At 43.2% G+C, this 23037-nt stretch overlaps 1 protein-coding gene across 1 annotated transcript in view; it reads right to left on the minus strand.

Annotated features, from left to right (window-relative positions):
• Positions 1-23037, minus strand: part of FNDC1 (fibronectin type III domain containing 1) — a 74773-nt gene that overhangs the window by 15651 nt on the left and 36085 nt on the right. The window contains exons 9-18 of the mRNA XM_010584527.1: positions 21230-21418; positions 18061-20430; positions 16154-16269; positions 14255-14366; positions 12906-13286; positions 10655-10657; positions 8137-8202; positions 6027-6191; positions 3761-3991; positions 1162-1270 (exon numbers count right to left, since the gene is read on the minus strand). Coding sequence (XP_010582829.1) covers positions 1162-1270; positions 3761-3991; positions 6027-6191; positions 8137-8202; positions 10655-10657; positions 12906-13286; positions 14255-14366; positions 16154-16269; positions 18061-20430; positions 21230-21418 — 3742 coding nt within the window. The remainder of the gene's footprint in view (positions 1-1161; positions 1271-3760; positions 3992-6026; positions 6192-8136; positions 8203-10654; positions 10658-12905; positions 13287-14254; positions 14367-16153; positions 16270-18060; positions 20431-21229; positions 21419-23037) is intronic.

A 23037-nucleotide genomic window follows, 5' to 3' on the forward strand; every position in this document is an offset into this window, starting at 1 on the left:
AGTCTATGCTAAAGTCAGGGCTGTGCGGAGAAGCGCTGTAATGTGGTCAGAAAAAATATGCCTGGTCCTATTTGAGACCCAAATGCTACATTGCACTGATTTTTCATAATTTATTTATCTCATTATTTAATCTATTAAGACTTTAGATGTAGGCTACGTTCAAACAATTCTCTGTTTTCTAGGTTGAGGTTCTCAATCAAATGCTTTTAACCTTCATCTATAAATCAACTTGGAAAGAAAAGATACTTTAGGTGACACTGTTTCTCTCTTGTGTGTAGCCCTGGCACAAACCCTATGTGCCTGTCCTAGAAGTGGATGCTCTGATCTGTAGCTCATCATCAAGTGAGGCATGCTAGTCCCAGCCCACAGTCCCAGTGCATCTCCCACATTACCAAATATGTGACCAACACCTGCCACCAGTGTCTAAGAGACTGTAGACATCAGCATGTGAAGAGCAAACACCTAGCCCAAGGCAGCAACAAAAGTATTTCAGACTCAGAATTTGAGGAAAAAGTATGAGAGACACCAAGCATCTGTCAAAAGAAGTAATTTTAATGTAGTCCCTTTGTGGCCATTTACTTCCCACCCAATTGCCATGAATTATTCCAATATCATGCAAAGCATGCATTCTTTTTCTGCCATTTCAGTGAGATTTTTTTGAAGATAAAGATCTAAAGTTCCTGCCAAACTGACTTCTGAGCAACTGCCACAGCCTCATTATATACCACCAAGCCTTCTCTTCCAGCACAACTCATGTGAACAGTCAGCAAAAACAGACCAGAGAGTGGTACCTCTCCCCACCAGCCCTTGGGTATCAAATCTTGGCCACACCAGTATACTCTTCCCCCCCCCAAATTGATTCAGTTATGCATAAGACCAGAAAATACATTTTGAAAATAAGATTTTCTCTGTTACTGTTACGTGTTTTTAGATACACAAACATATATGCATGTACACACAGTCACCTGCTCCAGGGTTAATATGGTAAAAATATCATGTAAGTAGCTGGGCAGTTTATAAACCAATTTGCTGTCAAACAGAATGAGTAAAATCTAGATCAGATGTAAATATTTATACTAAGACCAAGAAAAATGACTGACAATTCTCAAAATTTGTTTTACTTCTCTAACAGAACTGAAAAAGAATGGATCAAATCCGTACCGTGTGTTGGGCTTCAGGTTCTCAATTGGCAAATGAGTAGTCCCTGCAGTCCTGGTTGACCACTTATTCTTTAAAAAGTCATCATAGGATGCACTGTAAACCAGATAGCCTGTAAATGGGAAAGACAAATAGTTGTGAGGATTCTAAATAAATTTTAAATAAATGATATCCCTAGGTGTCATGGTAGGCTTTATGGGTTAAAAGGAGTGGAAGCATCTTTGAATATGAAAGTGATTCAATGCCTAACTCTCCTGGAAAATTCCAGGCTACAAGAATTTCCTGCCATTAGCTAATAATGATGGAGCATAACATCAGAAGATGGTACCCAGGTGTGAATTCTGATTTAAAACACTGTGTAGGCAAAAAGATTCACTGTTTTAAGTGATACACTGACTGTGCAGAAACTAATATAGTTAGAAATACCAGGGTTTTTTGAAAATAAAAAAAAGGTACGCGAACTGTGCTCAGTAAGGTACTGAATCAACAGCTGTACTTGCATGGCAAGGTTTTGGCAGTGGGGGCCTACAAGGGTGGCTTCTGTGAGAAGCTGCTAGAAGCTTCCCCTATGTCTGACAGAGCCCATGGCAGCCGGCTCTAGGACAGACCCGCTGCCGGCCAAGGCTGAGCCCATCAGTGACAGTGGTAGCGCCTCTGGGAGAACAGACTTAAGAAGGAAAAAAAAGTTGCGGGACACACAGAAACGGCAGCCAGAGGGAGGAGTGAGAACATGTGAGAGAAACAACCCTGCAGACCCCCAGGTCAGTGCAGAAGGAGGGGAGGAGATGCTCCAGGCGCCGGAGCAGAGATTCCCCTGCAGCCCGTGGGGAAGACCATGGTGAGGCAGGCTGTCCCCCTGCAGCCCGGGGAGGTCCACAGTGGAGCAGATCTCCACCTGCAGCCCGGGGAGGACCCCACGCCGGAGCAGGTGGGTGCCCGAAGGAGGCTGTGACCCCGTGGGAAGCCCGCGCTGGAGCAGGCTCCTGGCAGGACCTGTGGCCCCATGGAGAGAGAAGCCCACGCTGGAGCAGGTTTTCTGCCAGGACTTGTGACCCCGCGGGGGACCCACGCTGGAGCAGTGTGCTCCTGAAGGACTGCAGCCTGTGGGAAGGACTCACATTGGAGCAGTTCATGGAGGACTGTCTCCTGTGGGAGGGACCCATGCTGAAGCAGGGGAAGAATGAGGAGTCCTCCCCTTGAGGAGGATGAAGCAGCAGAGACGACGTGTGATGAACTGACCCCAACCCCCATTCCCCGTCCCCCTGTGTTGCTGGGGGGGAGGAGGTAGAGAAAATTGGGAGTAAAGTTAAGCCCAGGAAGAAGGGAGGGGTGGGGGGAAGGTGCTTTAAGATTTGGTTTTATTTCTCATTATCCTACTCTGATTTGATTGGTAATAAATCAAACTAATTTCCCCAAGTCGAGACTGTTTTGCCTGTGACAGTAATTGCTGAGTAATCTCCCTGTCTGTATCTCAACCCATGAGCCTTTTTTCGTACTTTTTCTCCCCCTGTCTAGCTGAGGAGGGGAGTGATAGAGCAGCTTTGGGGGGCACCTGCCACCCAATCAGGTCAACCCACCACAACAGCATTGAAGAATGACATGCTGTGGGACAGACACCACATAGCCTGTGCCACCTTCTCCCTTCTTGACCATTATCACTGCTTGGGCTCCACCAGCTCCCACCCTTCTGCCACGGCTGTCAGCCACAGAGCCAGGCGAGGCTCCTCAAAAACTGGACATTAGCACCAAAGCAGTGGCCTTTTCCAATGCTTACTTCAGATCTTTTGGGTCCACTGACAAACAAGGCTTGATTAATTTCTAAAATATTTTGGTTATTTACTCTAGTGTTTTTCCAGCAACTTTTGAGATTCATTCTTGAAGTCAGTTGGGCTTCAATCTGGCTCTCAAAAGGTCTAAAGACATTAAAGGAGATCTAACTTAACACATTTGTTTGACATATTCTCCATCCCTGAACCTTGCTTGTCAGACTGATATTTGAGCAAAATTTCAGCAAAACAAGTAAGCATAGCCTGGGCCACAGACTCCCCTGGAGATAATTGACTCTGGTACATTCTTTTCCTACAAAAAAAGCAGGCTAGAAGACCACCAAGCCAGAAGCCCCTCTACAGGCAGACTGCTCCTGTAGCCATGTTCACAGCCAGGCAGGACCCAGACGATCCCCAGCCACACAGTCACCTTTGCTTGGAGCAGACTGAAGCCGGGTGCGAAAGATGCTCCAAAGGCAAGCTTGGGAGGTGCCTGCAGTGGAGCTGAGGGCACTACCTGGGGGCAGAAGTGCTCAGTCGAGCAAAGTGCTATCACAGCTACCACCCAAGCGAGAAGCAGTGCCTTCAGAACCGCTGGCACAAAATCAGTGCCAAAATCTTGAGATATCTGGACCAACATGGGCTGGTTGGTCCGGCACTGAGGGACAACAGAGTGACCTTTCTCATCCCTCAGAAAGTAGCTCACCTCCCACAGAAAACTGCAGAGGAATGAGAACTTCATGAGCCACTGGCTCAGTTTAAGGTAAAAATGGTCATCTAAGAAAACCTGCCCCTTCCCCACTACCCCATGAGGAGAGCAACCCTCAGGAGAGTACCTGTGACCATGTCTCCTCGAGCAGGTTTGGCCCAGTCCACGATGACAAAGGAGTGACAGCCTTCGACTGCCACGACAGTGATGTTGTGAGGGGCTTTCAGGGGACGCAGATCTTTCTCTCTGAGGTCGTTAGGGATGATTTCATGGAGGCTCTCCACTTGGAAGTGCTCCAGAGCCTCTGTCAAGGAGCAGGGGGCTGCTGGATCTTTGTTGAGATAGGTCACATAAGGAGCTGGAAAAGACAGGGAAGGGTGGCGTTTGGTTAGCAGTTTGTACGTACCACAGAGTAGCACACAGGCTGGCAACTTCCTGAAAAGAGAGTCAAGTTTTGTGATACATTTTAAAATTCCTCACCTTCCAGCCCAGAGACAGTTCACTGCTGCCAACAAAGAGTGGCTCACGCTCAATTTGATTGATGAGCTGGGGGAATGGGATGCCAATATCCAGGCCTACCCGAGGCTCGCAACTGTACCCAATTATGCAAAGACAGAAGGATCGCCTTTGCTACGAGAGGCAGAAGAGAGCAGTCTGACTGCAGGACCCTCTGCATGCTACCTCCAGCTGCTCTGGAAGGTAGGGTGAAAATGTCACCCAAACTCTCTGCCTTTCCACACGTGGGAACAAACCCCCGCCAGGGCCTTAGATCGTCTAAGACTTTACAGGTCTAAGTGGTTGTTTTTTACACAAACATCCTGAAGCAACAGGATTTGTTTCCTGAGTGAAACAACAGAGGGAACAAGAAGAGTAATTCCAAGGTAAAGTCCGACCAGGTTAAACGAAGGGGTTATTGCTGTGGTCCCCTGGGTACTAAGGGACCAGGATTCATGAGTCCCTACCTTGAGGCATGTGCTCCCAACCTGCAACTTCTATTTTTAAAGGCTTTATACAGACTGGAATTGCACTTCAGTTCAGGAAAAGATTAAACCATCTTTTTATTGCCTTAAAAGTCACTGTAACATTCAAAGTAAGGACTATAAAACTTGCTTTGGAAATGTTTATTCAGTTGCAATAATACAATTCATTGAAATGGTAATATTATTTCCCTAGTGCCTTGAAATGTTCATAAACTAACATTTCTTGGTTTATCTTATTGGATTTCATGCCCTAAAGGAATTTTTTCCAGATCTTGCAATGAAGTTAATTTTAGCCTCTCCAGCTAAATGAATCAAGAAGCACTGTCAGTGAGAGAGCCGAATAGAAACATCATGGAATTGTTTGGACAGGGAAACTGAAGATGCACTGGAAAAAGTCTTGGCATATATAAAACCAAATCTTTTACTCCAGCCACACAGCTCCACTCTAAGCCACGTGAAGTTTGTGGATATTGGAAGGGAAGGCAAGACGAGTCAAAGATGACTCTCCATCCCCTGAACTCCCATCTGAAATGCCAGGTGAGCCAGCAGCTGACGTGACCTCAGTTCAAATGCCAGCGGTTTGTAAAGGGCTGCGGCGGGGGGCAGTGTCACCAGACTGGGGTGGCAGCTGGAACGCAGTGCCCTACCACCTCCAAATCCCTCTGGTCTGGCCCCCAGCTGCTTCTCTGACAAAGAAGCAGAGCAGCTCTGAAGTCAGAGCTGCAACACCTACCTACACACTTGAGTGGCTCACGTACACAGGAGCCAGCCTCATGGCTCATGTGAATGTATTGGGCATTCCTTCACCAAGTTCCTTCTACAGAGCAAAGATACAAACAGCAAAGTCAAATTTACCTCTATTGGTTTTACTTTTTGGAAAGTTTGTATACAAAGTACCATTCATCCCTTGACTTTGAAGCACACCTTTGACATACATGCTTGTGCAAGGTGGGTGAAATCACTAGAGCTCCATGGGTCAGTGGAAAAGAATTAGGTCCCCCAGAGGAAGACGCACACCTACACGGAGACTTGCACTGATTGAACTACTGGTGTGAACTTAAAATGATGCAGTTGAGCTGAACTGGGCACCAGAGTTGACACACCTGCTCTCTTACTGACTTCAGCTAAACTGAACACAATGCAGAATACAAAGCAGAGCACTTACAACTGAAAGAGTACAAAGAGGTTTGCACTGCTTCAACAAAACCAGTGTGGGTCCACACATAGACATGCAAGCATTGAAGCTACAAAGTACTGCTGTTTGGGTTTCCCAGGTGGCAGTCCTTACAAGGACCACACACTAGTCTGTTGGACGTATTTGCACAATGGTCTCAGCCTAAGGGCTGACCTTGCTAGAAGAAGAATTCTTTGCAGCATGAGTAGTAAGCTACATAAACCAGAGGACATCCTTACCAGTGAACCGTTTCTTCCCAGCAATATCATATTCCGACACAGGGCCAGTGCCAACAACACTAGTCTCCGGGTAGACAACTTCCGACTCTGTCGTTGTAGAAGCAGTGGTGGTGGTGACCGTGGTGGTGGTGGTTGGTGGCAAAGTGCTCTCAAAAAACTCGTAGTCTTCAGAGGAAACAAGATGAAAATGTTAGCTTGCTTCGTTATTTTGGCTTAATTATGAGAAAGGAAACATTTCTGCAACCAGCCACAGTTCCAAAGGAGTGCCACGCACCCTGCCCTAGCTGCTGCACCCTCCTTAGGGGCCTCTAAGTCAAGGCTGGTCACACCTCAGCCTTGCAAGGGTTTCTACCAAAGTGATAGACAGCGAGCACAGTCTTTGCCTTAGAATACTGGTGGTGTTGCTGATTTAGACCTTACTCACGCAGGTAAAAAGGATGACAATAAACAAATGTATTCATACAGCAATATCCTGAATGGACTTTGTCTGCCACCTCCCCTCACAAACCCCAAGAGAAGACAGCACAGTAACTGAACCCCTGGCCACAACCCTCAGATGCCAAAAGAAAGAGATAAGGGAGTGAAAAAATGGCTTTTTAAGAAAACTCTGTGTTATTATTCTAAAATGCTAGAGCTGGTTCATACTGCTCTTAAACCTTCCTGCAACTTAAGAGGCATGGAGTCTTGTACTTGCCATTCGTGGTCCGGTTGGGCCCATGAGGGAAGGCAAACTGGCCCACATGAATCTCCTGATATTCAGTCCTCCTTATTATTCAGTCCTGTTAAATCCAGTGCTCTTTGAAAAGCTACTGTGCTACCACACTGACAGACAAAATGAAAGGAAAGAAGCATTTGGCATCCCTGCCGTGTCCTTATACAGGCTGTGGGACTTGGCTCATGGCTTTGAGCGTTTTCTGTTTAAACTGCTAAAGCATTTGTTTTCTGCAGGTGACCTGTACCTAAGGGGAGACCTGGCAGAAGAAGACCTGTGCACTGAAGATATTCCACTTTCTTGGGGATGTAAGGAAAACGGGATGTAGGACTTGTGCAGTTTTTAGTTCATCCTCTCCTCTCCACATTCTAAATGTTGGCCTCAGTATGAAGTGATCAGAATAAAAAGCACGTCTATGATATCTTCCTCTCAGCTGCTGCACTCTCTTTTCAAATGCTTTTCTGTTGTTGGTTTGACTTAAGATCCCAGCACTGCATCCACACAGGAAAAAAACTTTTATTATTCTAGAGCCATAAATCCTACTAAAAAGCTTTGAGTTTAACAGAGGTCTGTACTCATCCACTTTAATATGTGGGGGTAGGAGCAGGAATCTGAGGATTAAAAGGAGCAGAACGTCAGAAGTCCCTGATGGCGCAAAGTGAATGCTAGTTCCAGTAACTGAGGATTTGCATTCCCTATGCAAACGTATAATTAAATGCTGAGACTTGAGGCTTCCTTTTCAGCTAAGTTTTGTGTGTCCTGGATTATAATATCAAGATGGCATGAATATAACTCTGCAAAAATCTTTGCCTCTTCTCCTTTTATCTGCTTTCAAATCTCTTTGATTTAAATTCCACATGAATTCAGCAGATTAATTATTTTATATGTAGGTGATCTCATTCAGTATGAGCATGTTTTATAGTCTAAATGCAGACTACACATCAAAAAAAAGACAAAAAAAATATATTCACAGTGCTGTGGAGCGCTAAAAACTCACTAAGGTATTTCAAGTTTCCAGGGCTCAGACATTTGGATTTTCTATTTTAGAAGAGTTCATTGACTTTGGGCTGGAGTTAGAAGTTGTACCAGAGAAAGTAAATCTAGGCTTGAAGCGGTGACTGTATGACCAAGTCCTGAACATTATTTATTTCCGCAATAGGTTCCTGTTAGATTGCAGGACCAATAGAAAGGGACTTGCACGTTCAGACACAGTTGCCTTTGCACCCTTGCTCTTCACATGTGACATGGGACTCTGGAAAGCTTTTCCAGCTCAACACTGCTTGCTTAAGCTCCCATTCACCAACGTGCCCCCTCGAACCCAATTCCAAAGAAAGAAGACAGGGAAAAAACCAATCCCAAACATGCCACATGCAATAGATTTTTACAGTTAAACAGTACCATCATCATATATCACATATGCCTCTGGAGTTGCTGTCACATCTGAATCCAGTCCTGAGAACGTATCTATTGAAGGAGAAAGAAAAAAATGCTATAAGAATTCAATGGTCTCATCCCTACCTTCCTAGTAAAACACTTCTGGAATAAAGTTTAAAACAAAAATCTTTAGCCAATTGACTCGTAAAGAAATAAAATAATTGCCTAGTTTACAGATAACACAGTGACAGTCCGCTCTGCATATTTAGAATAACAGATGAGTAGCTAACTGCAGTAGCCAGGAGTTTTGATGGGGGGAAAATGGGTTCAGGGCTGCTGCTCAAAATTGAGAGTAATGCCCCGGGCCACAGCAACTCTGGAACAAAGGTAGGCTGCCAGCAACCACGTAACACTCAGGTCAGGATTTGACAACATTTTATAGTCTCAGGAGCAGCAAGTGTGAGAAATTTATATGCAAAAAAACAACCAAGAAATTCAGATAAACTGAAAACTTCTTTTCAAATATTTTTTGCAGGGGAATAAAAATCAAACAACCCACAGAGTCATGATATTTACAGACTGTGTCTATGCTAGCAAGTAATGCAGCCCAAAAGAAATGGATCTGTAGAATGAAGTAATTGGTGATGGATTTTCCAGGGTTTTACTTTGCACTAACTCTAGTCTGATCCAGTGGACAGAATGCCCATTACAGGTTGGGGCACAATCCTGAAGCACTGCTTCTGCTTTAGTTTCATCCAACAGGAATTCAGTTTGTGCACACTGAGATTGCTCCACGATGCAAACGAAAGCATAGCAAGAAGAGATGATTGTGAGGTGCACACCAAAACCACTCTCCTGATCCACCCCAAACACCAATGCAAATGCACCCACAGACTTCTGAGATGCCTATCCCTACATATTATCTCAGTATCTCTGCAGGTCATGTATCCAGCACCAGATACATCAACCATCAAGTACCTCATCTTGTGAATCCTTGAGGCTTCTCTGCACTCTCTGAGAAATGCTTTTCTCCACAAGTTATTCAGGGAAGCCAAAGAGTACACAAAGCTCAGATTAGCCATGAAAAGCAATGCAAACAAAGCAAAAGCAATTGTGCTGGAACCCACTGCAGGTACAATCAGAAGTCTTCAGTGAAATGCTGGGGCTGGGGAGAGGCCAGTGTGTGAACAAAGACAAGACAAAGACAGCTTTGACCTCAGGATACTACACAAAAACTATGTTCCCGTAACATTTGATATAAAGCATCAATGTTATTTTCACTAAACCAGTAATATGAACAATGCAAAATTTCAACTGCCAATGTCCAATAGTTCACAAATATACTCTGAATGATACCTTTTAATTTTGAAGTTTTTTTTTTATTTAGAACCAACAATTATTGTACAAGACTGATTTTTTTTCTTCTACAATAAATTTCTTTTGAATACAAAGTAGGGATTTTAATGCCAAAATAAGCTTTGAAAACACAGAAAATGGGTTAATTCTTGTCAGACTTTCATATAGCAAAAACTGACATTTTCTCATGGTAGACTTCTGCAGCCATTCTTCAGGAGATCATCCACTTGGAAGCCACTTGACTCCTCTGAAGGTAATCAGTGACAAAGTAGATCCTTTGCTGAATTTTGCAGATCTTCTCACCACAGTTGGCCAGCATCAACCAACGCCTATGATGTATGCGCTTACCTTTGACTACATCAAAGTAAACAAGAGGCTCAGATATGCAGAAATTTTGAAGTCCTTCATGGGCAGATTTCAACTCCTTCACACCTATTAGCTAGTCAGCCAATCCAGCAAAAACAAATTTTATTTTCTATTTTTGTACTTGTTCAGTCTCTTCTACTTCACTGTCTGTGCTTCTTTAGCATTAGCTGTGGCATGGTGACAATAGGGGTACTTCCCAAAAGACCTTATAATCTTCTGTATGTGCACCAGCTGCAGTTCTCCAGCTTGCTCCATCACCCTTCGCTGCAGCTCTTCAGTGAACCCTGCCTGTACCAAATGAGGCTAAGTCTTGCTATGACCGCTCGCCACACTCTTTTGGCATCTGTAAGGACAGCAGACTGCGCAACCATCACTTGATTTTATCACATGTAACGTGCGGTTAAGGCTCCACCTTTTTTTTCCTTGTGAGTTAATGAAAAAAGTTTAGCTGATTTCACTGACAAATCACGCTTGTGTGGCCAAACTCCTTCTTGAAAGTTAAAGACTGCTGAATCTAGTGAAATGTTGACAATAAATTCTGCTGGGTCGAGCAAAAAATCCTGCCAGAGAGTAAGCGAATTTGCCAAAGCTTAAGTAGAACATTTGGCGGTGGGTTTTGGCGCTTGCAGCCCCCGTCTGTTTGTGAGTAAAGCACTTAGCAACAAATATCAAGCTTTGGCAGAAAAAATATTTCATTAAATGATCTGGCGTATTTTCCAAACTCAGATTAAAGGGAAAGACAACATAAAAATATGATTTGGAAATGGTCAAGGGAAAACTGCATTAAATGTTTTGATAGCTCAAGTAGTAGTTGTTTAACCCTCTTGAAATAGACACTGCACTTATTAAACAGAAACAGCCATCATTAAATAAATACCACAAAGATCCTTTCTTTACAAGCAAGTTCATCTGTGGAACAGGCAGGTTGTTTTGCTGTGTTTGTCAACTGTTGAGGCAGGTCACGAGCATGCAAAAAAAAAAAAAAAAGGAGAGAAGATCAAGAAAATCCTAATAATTACTCTTCAGAGAAACTTTCATAATTTCCAGGTAGGGACTAATATTGCTCAAGCTATATAGCAGGTAAGAAGTAGAAATCCAGCACCATCTTGTCCTTTCAGTCTCCCACTGTGACACATTTGCAGACATACTGTTGAAATGCCAGACAGTTTAGGAGTGACTTAAGGGCCATTCCCATTGAACACGCAGCCTGTGTAAAAATCTAGTTTTCATTCATGCCTCTAACAAAGTTCAAGGATTCAGCAAGCCCATCTGGTAGAAAGCAAAAAACCCAAGCAGAATGTTTTTAAATATTCATAAAATCACATGAAAATTCCCCAGCCCACAACTCTGCTAAAAATAATACTGCAAAGCTTTTTGTTGTTCAGCTTCTGGAGCCCACGCTCAGATTAACCCCCGACATATTTCATGAACTCTTACTGTTCTTGTAATATGTATTCTCAGAAGAGGTCCTTCAGGTCTCAAATAGCACAGGCCAAAGAGAGGAAGCATTACAGTATATAAGCAACATTTAATGTAAGCAAAAGGAACCGGTGGGAGTGGGAGGGACTTTATCAAAAATCATGGTCCCCTCTAGGCAACTTTGAAAATACCAGGGTGACCATATATAACAACATTTGTAATACTTTTGTAAATACAATTAAGAGCAATGAAAGCACCAAAGGGAAAATCAAAAATCTTCAAAGAAATATTTAATGATGATGGTCATTTTTATATACATATGTTTGTGTGTGTACACATCCATGCGTATGTACATATGCATGCACACTTCTATAAATACACTGTCAGGCATGGGGCTAATTGTTAGATAAATATTAACACTATAAATCATTGTAATTCCACCTGTATAAGACACTAACATCTCTGACTCACTTACCCAGGGTAGCTGGCAAGGGAATTTTCAGTCTTCTGCTTCTGAGATCCTTTCCAAAGATGCCATCCTTAGACTCAATGTGAGTTGCTGAAGCCACACCTTTCCATATCTCTGCACTCTTCAAAGCGATAGTTCAGCTTCCTAGGCCATGGTTACATGACCTACTTGTAAATCTACTTTGGCTTCAGAGATACAGGTGTATGGGGGAAAGGTAAGGGTATTTCATTATCCATTAAAACTGGCTACTGCAGTTGGCAGATGTCTGACTGCCAACCTGTTGTTTAGGTTATGGCCATGCTGCTACTGCCCATTTTCAGGCTGAGTTGGGGATTACCTACAAATGGAAAGGATAACGACTACCATGGGGCTCCCTGATCTGGTTTTGCAAAGTCAGCAGCTAACTGGTTTGCAATGCAATATTCAGGGGATGAAAGGGTAAAATATGGTAGGAACAGGCTCAACGCCCAAGGACTCTAGCGCATTTATATTAATTTACTTTGGATTTCAGTTTGGCACCACATCCTAAGCTTGTACGACTGCAACAGGGAAATAATGACATGCACCAACACTGTTTTATATTTTCAGATGAGAAAGAAATTAGTGTACAACTCTCTTATTGTGCAGAGCCAGGGCTGTCCTTCCCCAGCTTCATCCGTGCTGTGTTACGTTCCTGCTAGACAACCTCTATCTCCGAGGGCTGGCAAGAGAACAAGAATCCAATTTTGCAAAAGCTGATTACACCATGGCTCAAAAGAGAGACTTTTCAGAATTTATTGTAAGAAATGAACACAAAATAGACAAAATGTATATGGCCTTCAGGTCCTTCCCTGGCCTGAACTGGAGTGAGGACCTCTTTATATGTGAGTGCTTTAACCACAAAACTGCTGCCTATACTTGTGCTCACGTGTGTGAATATATGTGACAAGGCTGGATTCAGCACAAGAATTTTGCTGAAATCAACATATTTCCAAGAAAAACTTCAGCTTTGGGGAAAGTTGACATTTTCCAGTGAAAAACTCTTTAACGCCCAAACCCTTCTTCAGCTGCTCTAATGTCAGCTCCTACCTTATCACACAGACCAAAATCTTCAGAGGCAGAATCTTTCCCACTTTACATTTGCGTAACTGTGTCGTACAAACAGCACAACCAAAAAAGTTCAAACACCACAAAAGGAAGTTACCTTCTGCATCGCACTCTGGCAGGCCATCGAATCCCAACAGCAAGTTGCCCTCGTCATCGTACTGTCCATAGGTGCCTGGAGGACAGGTTGGGGGTGGTTTCTCAGTGGGTGGTACAGTGGTGGTTGGTTCAGGAGTGGTGGTGGTAGTTGTAGCAACAGTTGTTGTAGTGGTTGTAGTAGTTGTTGTGGTAGTTGTTGGGGGTATTGTTGTAGTAGTAGTTGAAGGAGTGGTTGTTTTCTTAATCATTTCAAGACCAATCAGAGGTTTCCCTCCAAGGCTTATTATTGGTTTATCCTGTGCACTTGCTACAGGTTTACTAAATCTGCCATGTCCAAACAAAGGTAATCCATCAGGACTCACCATTGGGGCACCCTTTTCATCTAGGAGAGAAGAACAAAACCAAAAAAATCCCACCATTAATCCATTTCAGGCTTGTATCATGGTATTTAACAGTAGACAGCAGGAGCACTGAGAGTGTGATTACAGCCTCCTGTAACTAAGCTGACAAGGAAGGTTGTTATCTAGGAAAGAGCCATGGCTAAGGAAGCTGGAAAATGGTTCAGAAGAACCTCAGATGAAGCACAATGGTGTTCACTTTTATCAGCTGTTTGAAAAACACTTCTTGGGAAGACTGCAGCGAGGTTTCCCTTCAGAATCACAATGCGCAGACAGTGCCTGCATTTAATCTAAGTCAGTCTCGTAACTGTTGAAAGGTATGATGAATCCGTATTCTGCTCTCTAATGTCAAACATGTGCAAGGAAAAACTGGGATGAGCTGGTGAGATGCTGTCTCTGCAGATAAACTTTTGTGCCAAATTCTGGATACTGCAAATATTCATGCTAACCAGTTTAACAGCAGGCACTGAATTTGCATTCAAGAGATCTATACAGGTGGACTGATACGCAAACAGCAGTGTTTTCACAGATCACACACAGGTGGATTTTTACTATTTGTGGTCAGTTTCAGAAGAAAAAATAAAATAATCGCATAGATATGACTGGTACAGTGCTAGGGGTAGGGAATAATTATTTCCATGTATACAAAGATATAAACAAGCATCGATCCTTATTCTGGCTCAGTTCTGCAGTCCCTTCTAATGCTTGTACAAGTGACATGGACTTGGGTGATTCTTGCTGCCTCGTCCTCTGGAGCCCCACAGGATGCCCCAAAGCCTCCCCAGGTCCTGCCATGTGCTGACTTCCTGATGGAGACCTGAGGTACAAGCAAGTTCAAATGGCTGGCATGGGACCTGGGGGTGCCTGAAGCTTTCTACAGCTCAAAGACTCGTACACCATGTGCACAAAAACTGTAGATTTTTTTTTCTGTAAGAAGGAAGCTGTCACTTACCAACAATTGTACGTCCATCCCCTCCTAATTTCACTCGGAGAGGGTTGCCTTGGGAATCTTGGAGGTATTTTCCTTCAACATTTAACACTAGCCCTCGGTCAAGATCTACAATCTAAAAGCAATAGATGGACTCAAGTTTAGCTAACACAAGAGGAGGTGAAATGAAATTTCACAGCAACAGAAATCCTGGGGAAATTCACGTGCTAAGTCTGATGTTCAGGGATAGCTACAACACCCACAGACTTTTAAAAGCAAGTCACTAATTGTATAATAATCACTGAAAAATCACTACTGAAGAAAGCAAATCCCCATGAGCTGGGCTCCAGAGTTGCACAACAACCATATGTCTGTTGCCTACTGTAGCTCTCTTGTGCAAAGGAGCAACTCCCTTGATTTTCTTGGGCTGTGCAACTTCTAAGGTGGATTCCTGTAATACTGATTTCAGCATGACCCTGAGTCCTTTTGAAGACAGGATTTAAAAGTATGTCTACTAATAAAAAAAAAAGGAAAAATTAAACTAGTTAATTTAGGTTGAAACAGCAGTGAAAACAAAGTAGCTAAGATTTTAATTGGTGTAGAAGACTGAAGAAAAGCCTCTGTCTCATAAAACAAATCTGTCCGAGAGCTTAGATTGAATTCAAGAGGTAACTGCAGTTAAAATCCAGTCCTCGTTGCTATTTCAACCCAAAATAGCTGAATTGTACGCTGTTTTAACCTGAGGTAACAGACACTGAGCCACAGAACACAAAAATGCAAAAGGTGTTAAGTGCTGGGAGGAAACTGGGCAGAGGACGTGAGCAGCAGTTCCAGGTTGGCAAGACAGACTTACATTTGGTGCTGGGGAAAAGACTGTAGCAGGAGGGACAGTAGATCATGAGATCAGTCTCTGGAGCCCTCCAGGCCCCAGATGTTGACACAGATCCTCTTGTGTCACCTTTACAAGGTGTTTGTCCTGCTTGCAGCAATGCCCTCCTGTCGTGGGGTAGAGAGAGATGCCCCATGGCCTCCCAAGGACCTTTCTAGCCCACTTTCTGAAGTCTATTTAAAGGGCTTTGGGTATGCTTTTCAAGATGCTTCCCTTGAATGCGACACAATTGATGCACCTTTTTATACTCCTCTAATGCAAATCGAAGATTGAAGTGGCCATAAAATAAATGTCTTTATGTGTCATACCGTGTGTGCGCAGCATTACTGATGCCAGGGAGGCTGGTCATAGTGTCCTACTGCTCAGCATTTGGGCAAACACACAGGAAACACCAGTTCCTTCCTTGCGCAGGTTGGTTATAAACTCACTGGAAAGTATTTTAAGACAAGGTCTGGGCATGTAGGCACCTAGTGGGGCTTTCCTATCAATGGCATCTGAACTTTTCTGAAAATACCACTGGAAACATGTCTGTACGAATGGCAAAATGCTTACAGATACCTACCTATGTGCATTTAAAGCAGTGACACTTATGGAGTAACTTTACATTTCGATACTCTTGCTCATGAGCTTCTCCTTGGAGTGTGAGTCTGGGAGAAGCATTGCTGAACACGTCTTTCACAGCAGCTATCCTGGGCAGTCCCCACTCACACTGCACAGCAGACAAGCCCTGAGTCACTGGGGAGCGTAAGTCCCACTGACTTTGAAGAAAAAATGTTTCACTAAATTTATGGGAGCAATGCTATAGTTGAAAATTGAAGCCATCAAGCTTTAAATCAGACATTTAAAATGTTCAAATAATGAAATGCAGAATTTGTCATTAGATTTTAATGGAACAGTGGAAACTAGATCCCCAAGTATAACCTCACTTTACAGCTTCATTGACTGAGGGCACTGTTCTCCTTTCTTTTCTTAATGAAAATGTAAGTACAATAAAAGGCCAAAACATCTTGAATTTGGAGAGAAGGTCACCCTACCCACTTTGTTCCTTGAGGGCCATTGATTACTCTCTGTCCACTTGGTTTTCCATTATTACCAGGTATTATTTTTCCATTTCCATTTTTCGTTGTAAGATTAGGTCTGCCATTGTAACCTGAAACAGAGAAGAAAACACGCTATTCTGAAGAAAGCTGTTCAACCTACAAACCACATTTTCAAATGCAAAGAAATGCACTTTCTGGACATAAACGAGAGCAGAGACAGCCCTCACCACACTTGGCAAACCAAGCATTTCATTTCTGCTTGGAGCAACTGTTGTGACACTGTCAGATCCCCGCAGCTGACACAAGCAACTGAAATGGTTTCTTCTGAAGAGGTTAAACACTCATGGTTTGTTTCTACGAGGTTTATTAGGTCTCTTTATTTCTTCTTTGTTTTTTTAAGAAAGCAGGGCAACATTTCTAGATGGCAATACAGCCATTAAAATGTTTGTGATCTTCGTAAACACTTGAGGAGTGGGGTTAGGGAAGAAACCCTTGTTAAACACAACCACTTGTTCGATCCTACCCTTATACAAAGCTGTAGTGATGAACTGAAAGGAGAGAGGATGAGAATTACCTTTTTTTTTTTTTTTAACCTGTAAAAGGAAGGACTTTCCTTCTCTAGCTGAAAAAACAGTGCTATACAGAGGCACACTCAGCTCAGAAGTGGAAAAGTGGTGGCACTGAGCTGTGGGCTGTCCAGCTCAGAGAGGACAGCAAATTTCACATCCCAGCTCAGACACTTGCCTCCAGAAAAATATATATGAAAATACATACATATATTCACTGAAGAAAAAAAAAATCCATATATACATAACTGAACATTCCTTGGCTGTTAACTTCCCAATTGCATGGCTAGCAGTAAGCTGGTATACAATCTCCATAGAGAAATCTATTATTCTTTCATGCTATGCATCTCATCCTCCATGGTATTATTTAAGGTCACTCCCATCTTAAAGCTCTGCAAGCTGGTGGACCTCTACACAACACTGAGTCTGACTAAAGCATAGCAAATACAACAGCCCAGCTGCATGGTCCCCACTGTATAACACTGAGGCTGCATTGAACAAAACATTATTAACTACCTATAGCATGGAAGGTATTTACTAAAACACTCAGGTGACTCAGTACTATTTTGGATGTCCATGCATTGGAGGGAGAAAAAATATTTCTACCTAGCAAAGTCACCAAGACTGTCTGGGATTCTCCATAGGTAACATGGGGAATCGATAGGTGACACATCTTGACGTGTAGTGGACCCTCTGTTCCACTACCCAGGGTCAGCAGATATTCTGCCAGAAAGCAAGCCTCTCACATTTGGGGTAAATCTGAACCATAAAGGTATTAGAGGGCCTGACTGTGATGTGAGCAGTACTCAAGAGGAATGTGCAACCCTGAGCTGCCACTTAGAAAAAAAGAGGAAAGTGGCTTAAAAATTAGTTAAAGAAAACATAGAATGCCAGGACAGCATGAGGAAACATCTTTTTGCCTAGGTGTGGGCAAGGTAGCACTATATAACCTACAAAAGCCTTTTAGTTATCCATATGATGAAGAGCAATATACCTGAGAGGCTGTCATATTCTGAGTACAAATGTGCTTTCAGTGAGCATTCAGTGAAGTCATTGCTCAATAAAGAACATAGCCCTTCTTCCAATTTAGTACCTAACTGTCATCTCCTCATGGGATCCTGTGCGGACCAGACCACAGGAGCAAAGGCCTGGGGCACCACATTACATTGATTAGGCAATGTCCTCAAGAACCGGGCTCCCTGAGAACCACCAAAATTAAAAGTAATACATTATACTAAATAACTGAACCTGCATTCTGATGGAAGACTTTTCATCTAACTGCTGATCTTAGGAAAAACACAATTCAGTGGCATTACTACAACAAAGACAAGATACCTTGTCTATAAGGAGGTCTAACAAATTGCCGTTGGGAAGGGCTCCGTAGCCTGGAGTTCAATAGCCGTTGGCGAGGGGACAAAGTAGAAGAAGAAACTGTTGGAGAAACAGTGTGTGTGGTGGTAGATGCAGAAGAATGTGGCCAGACAAAGCTCGGTTTAGATGGAGTATGCTTGTTAGAGAACTGAGTAATCCGTGATGCTATGGCAGAGCTTCCTGGTGATTCGGGAGAAGATATTTTTAATATTGGAGTTTTTTCCTTCTCTTCCTCTTCAGAGCTTACTTTGTGAGGTAGAAGAGTGTCCATGGATTTCCTTTTATTGCTAGTAGTGTCATCGTATGCATTTTTGTTACCTCTAGAAACAGAAGGGGACCATTTTGCTGCCAAAGATGTGGGTTTCTGTTCCACTTCTTTCTGATCATATTCACTGTAATAATCGTCCTCTTCATTAGAAACCGACTGATGAGATTTAGATGAAGAGGAGGAAGGAACTTTTTGAGGATGTTCAGCTTTGGACATTTTTGAGGGCAACAAGCCATACTTTTTCTCTGTTTGGGACACTGTTCTTGTAGCGACCTTTGAGCGAGTAGGTAATGAAGGACGAGCTTGTCTCAAAGTGGATGACAACCTTGGATTATACTGGCTGTCTTTTCCTGTATCACTGGTAGAACTGGAGTCTGGCTGAGTAAGTTTTGGTTTGTTGGAAGGTACCTGAGAACCTGGCTTCTGTTGCTTTGATAGAGATGGATTTGAGCCTCCCTGAGAGAAAGATGCAGGTAATCCCCTAGAAGAGGACACCTCTTTAGGAAACACAGAGCGGCTACTTGCTCCGTCACTGCCCTCTGTTACATCCTCATCATCATCTTCCTGCAATTCTTCGTTACTCTGGGATGAGATGGGAGACGGGAGGCGCCGGCCCCTTGAATGCAGTAAGGACGGACTGGTTTGTGCCCTCTGTGGAGGCTCTGAGTGGGAGGTCTTCTCCAATGGAAGATGAGAGGGGAACATCTTTTTAGGCAAAGATACACTTGGTTTTGATCGAGCAAGCACTTCTTTTACCTCTTGGCTGTCCTGCTCTTCAGGCTTACGTTTGGAAAGAGAAGACTGGAAAAGAGAATGCTTTTCTGGGGCAGTTACTCGACTTTGCTGTTCTTCTGAGTCAGAGCGGGGTGACTTTTCACTGTGTGTCTCTCTGAGGTGAGAATCAGAATTGACCTGAGAATTTCTTCTCTTGGAATAGACCGCTGAAGAAGACTGCCTGGAAGATGGTAGAGAAGGAAATAAGGGGTTTGTATCTTGTGAGTCCTCCCTATAATTCTTATCAACATCCTTTCTGTCAGATTTGGTACTGGTGGAAGGGCGAGAGTGAGGTGACGTGTGACCAGAAACAGCAGACCTCGATGAGACTGCCACCGCAGCTAATTTTGAATCCTTCCATGTGCGAGAACTAGAGCCTGAGGGAAGCCTTGTCTGCTGTGATCTAGAACTGGGCCGTCCTGCTCTGTCCTTTGCTTCTTCACTGTCAAACTCATTATGGCTACCATGAGCATGGGAATCTGCTGATTTGGAAGAGGGTTGATGTGAATGATCTAGAGAGCCAGACCTACTGGGATGGCTTGGGACAACCTCATGAGAGATAGCAGACTGCTGATTTGATGGTGAAGCCAGGCGACTAGGCTCTGAAGTTTTAGAAGACACTTTCACCAGCATGGGATCTGGCTTTCCTTCCACATTACCCGCAAGATCATTATTTTTGGCAGGCAGCAGATGGGAAGAGGTTTTAGAAGGCACATTAGTGTTGCTTTGCCTCAGTTGCTTTGTTTCATTATCTGTGTATTTAGGAACAGACAAGGCAGAAGAGTGTTGTACTGATGATGGTAACAGTGCTGGTGGCTCACGTTTCTCTGTGCTCGTCTGCCGTAACACATCTGATGTATGGGTTCGAACAGAGGTCCTCCCTGAAGCAAGGACAGGGTGGACTGGCCGACTAAGGGGTAAGGGTCTAACATTCCTCCTCTGATCCTGGGCTTTTGGTGGTGTCGTTGGAGCTTCTTGGGAAGAATCTTGATCATCTGTCACCTCAGTGGATTGGAGATCAGGCTTCAGCTCTCCTGTCTTTCTAGACGGTAACTGAGATTTACTTAGGACCCCTCGAGTCAAGATTTTATTCTTATATTCGGAAAGAAGATTCTTTTTATCACTAACATTAGGTGAACGAACAGACGACTGCTTAGAGGAAAGCGATGGCTGGACTTTTGAAGAAACAGAAGAAGTTTGAGAAGGAGATGAGCCAGCATTTCCAGGTTTTTTAGCCTCTGAATTATCTTCAATATTTGTTTGTTGCTGACCAGCTGAATCCTCATGCGCAGCTGGGGGGAAAAAAAAAGTGTTTATTCACAACAATAGAAGAAGCACAGAAAAATGACCAAGAGAAGAAACCAGCAAGGTAGCAAGAACAAAACAACTTATATGAGAATATGAGACAATAATTACTGTTGTATTAACCAGCCTGTGCAGTCCAGCTGAGTAAGTTTTGGTTTGTAGGAAGGTACCTGTATGGAATTATTGGGTAAAACTTAGAGCAATTAAAATCAAATATCTAAAAGCAGGGACTGCAACATCCTATCAGTGGTACCAAATTCTCAGCAGAGCTTAGTCATGTTGATGGCATGGTGCTGCCATCTGAGGCTGTGGCCCCCATTTTTAGTTAACTCAGCAGATCTTCTGTCCCCACAACAGCATCTTTTTGGCAAGAAGCAAACGCAGGGTGTAGTATCTGAGTAAGCCACTCTAAGTGACTTTCAAGAGTGGGAGTTGTCCGGAATAGCGCAACCAAAGAAAGACCCAAAGCATTGCATTCTTTGGCCTTTGGATAACAAAAGCACATAGTGTTTTCATGCAGGAAATAGAGTATGGTATGCATTTATTTAAGATGTTAAAATGTCCATAAAATGACCTTTTACATGCTGCAGAGTGACCAACGCTTACCTACAAGCATCTCTTTGGACAATATAGTGATGAAAAGAGCTTACAGAAACAGTATTAAGGAAGTAAAATCCCATGGGTTAGATGGAGCACAGAGGAAGCTAAGTCAAGTAAGAATTAACGTAACTGGGACCAAGGCAAGAATGGGCTGACTATGCAATCGGTGCATAGCTTGGTGCTCACCTGCTGGGATGGCGACACTGAAGGCTTTAGACTGAGGACCTGGTCCCTTCCTGTTTGCTGCACGAATTTTGAAAATATAGCGCTCCCCGGCCTGCAGACCATCTATTATGGCTGATGTTGTAGCTCCAGAGTAGGTGATGGACTTTGCTCCAAATGGCTTGAGAGCCGGGGCGTATGAAAGAATGTATTCTGAAATGATTTGGCAGACGGTTGGAAGGAGGAAACTGAAAACAGTCCTGTTTCCAGCGGACAGACTGTATGGGTAGGATGAATTAGAACGTGCATTACTAAAATTAATACACTAGCAATGCACGCCGAGTCAACAGCTGGAGTATAAAGACATGAGAGAGAGAGATATACATATATATGCAGGTAAGTTGAACATTTGTCCATCTTAACAGACAAAACCAAATCACATCAATGACCTAATGACTGAGACAGAATATGTTAGCTATACCTTTGTAAAAATACATAAGCAACAATGCCCATCAGAGTGAAGTGTCACCAAGAGGAGCCAGACGACAGCCGTGCGCACTTCCAGAGAAGGTGTGGGGTCCGTGAGAAAGTTACAGCACCAACTACTGCATGGTTTGGTGTGCTGCACCAGGAGACCTTTTTTTGTTTCTGGACACCAACTAATAAAGGGAAAAAAATGAATCCTCTGAAAAAAATCAACTGCCCTAGATCAGAAATAACAGAGGAAGCCTACAAAGAGAAAATGCACTGGAGGCAGAAAACATGTACGAACATTGCCAGGAAAATACACACTGTCCTACTATTTCTGGAAATCTAGTCTGAAAGACTGTGCAAATGCTAGGTAGTGGGGATCACTATGATCAGAATACCTGTGTTGTTACAGCTGATGAACCATGAGCAGATTTTAGACTTCCCAAGAGAACGAGAATTTTGAGCTTACTGACTTGCTACCAAGATATTTGCAATCAACAACACATGATCCAGAGAATATTCTTCCAAAAGATAACTTGCTCACAATGGTGGACAACACACAATTGCATTGCTGGCTGTAGCTATGTCCACAGCAAATAAGAATCTTTAAAAATTTTCCTTTTTCACAGAAATTATTTGGAAGAAGAATGAAATGGTATATTCACATAATTATTGTTCAAGACATCATCATTAAAATCAGGTGACATTATTCATTACTATTAATTACTTTCTTATCCTACATTTCCAACAGAGCCTTGACACAGCTATAATTGCACTGCACTTTAAGACTCTAGTCACGCAAAAGCAGCTCTGCTAGTCCACTGTGGTGAAACTCTACCAGCTCCAAAAGCCATATACTCATTCCTCAGCAGTGCTGCAGCCTGAGGGGCATCCCCATGAAAACACCAAAGCACTCACTTTAATCTTTGAAACAATATTACTGCAGTCAAATATAAGTGTTTCCAGCTGAGTCTTTGCTTAGGAGGAGTTTTAGCTGTAATCTACAGGCCAGTAGGTAAAATTCATGCTTGGGTGATTGAAGTTCTTATTCAGAAAAGATACTTCTACCAGGAAATAACAGCACTGCGTATTGCCAAATGGTAGCAATAGCACGCCTGTCCAACAAAATCAAAATCTGACACAGTGCGCTTAACTACAGCCAGGGCCAGAGAGAGCAAAGCAAGGTCTTGTTGCCACTTCAGAAACTCACCCTGCTTTCATCTTTCAGTTTAGGATTACTGTGGTACCTGTGCTCTGTATTAGCTTTCTGTATTGAGAGAAATTTCACCCCTATAGCAGTAATTGTAGGCATGAAAAGGAGGCTTCCCACTACACTCCCAAGGACTGCAGGTAAGATCTCA

This window comes from Haliaeetus leucocephalus, unplaced genomic scaffold, assembly GCF_000737465.1.
Source record: "Haliaeetus leucocephalus isolate CR32 unplaced genomic scaffold, Haliaeetus_leucocephalus-4.0 Scaffold992, whole genome shotgun sequence".
Classification (NCBI taxonomy): domain Eukaryota; kingdom Metazoa; phylum Chordata; class Aves; order Accipitriformes; family Accipitridae; genus Haliaeetus; species Haliaeetus leucocephalus.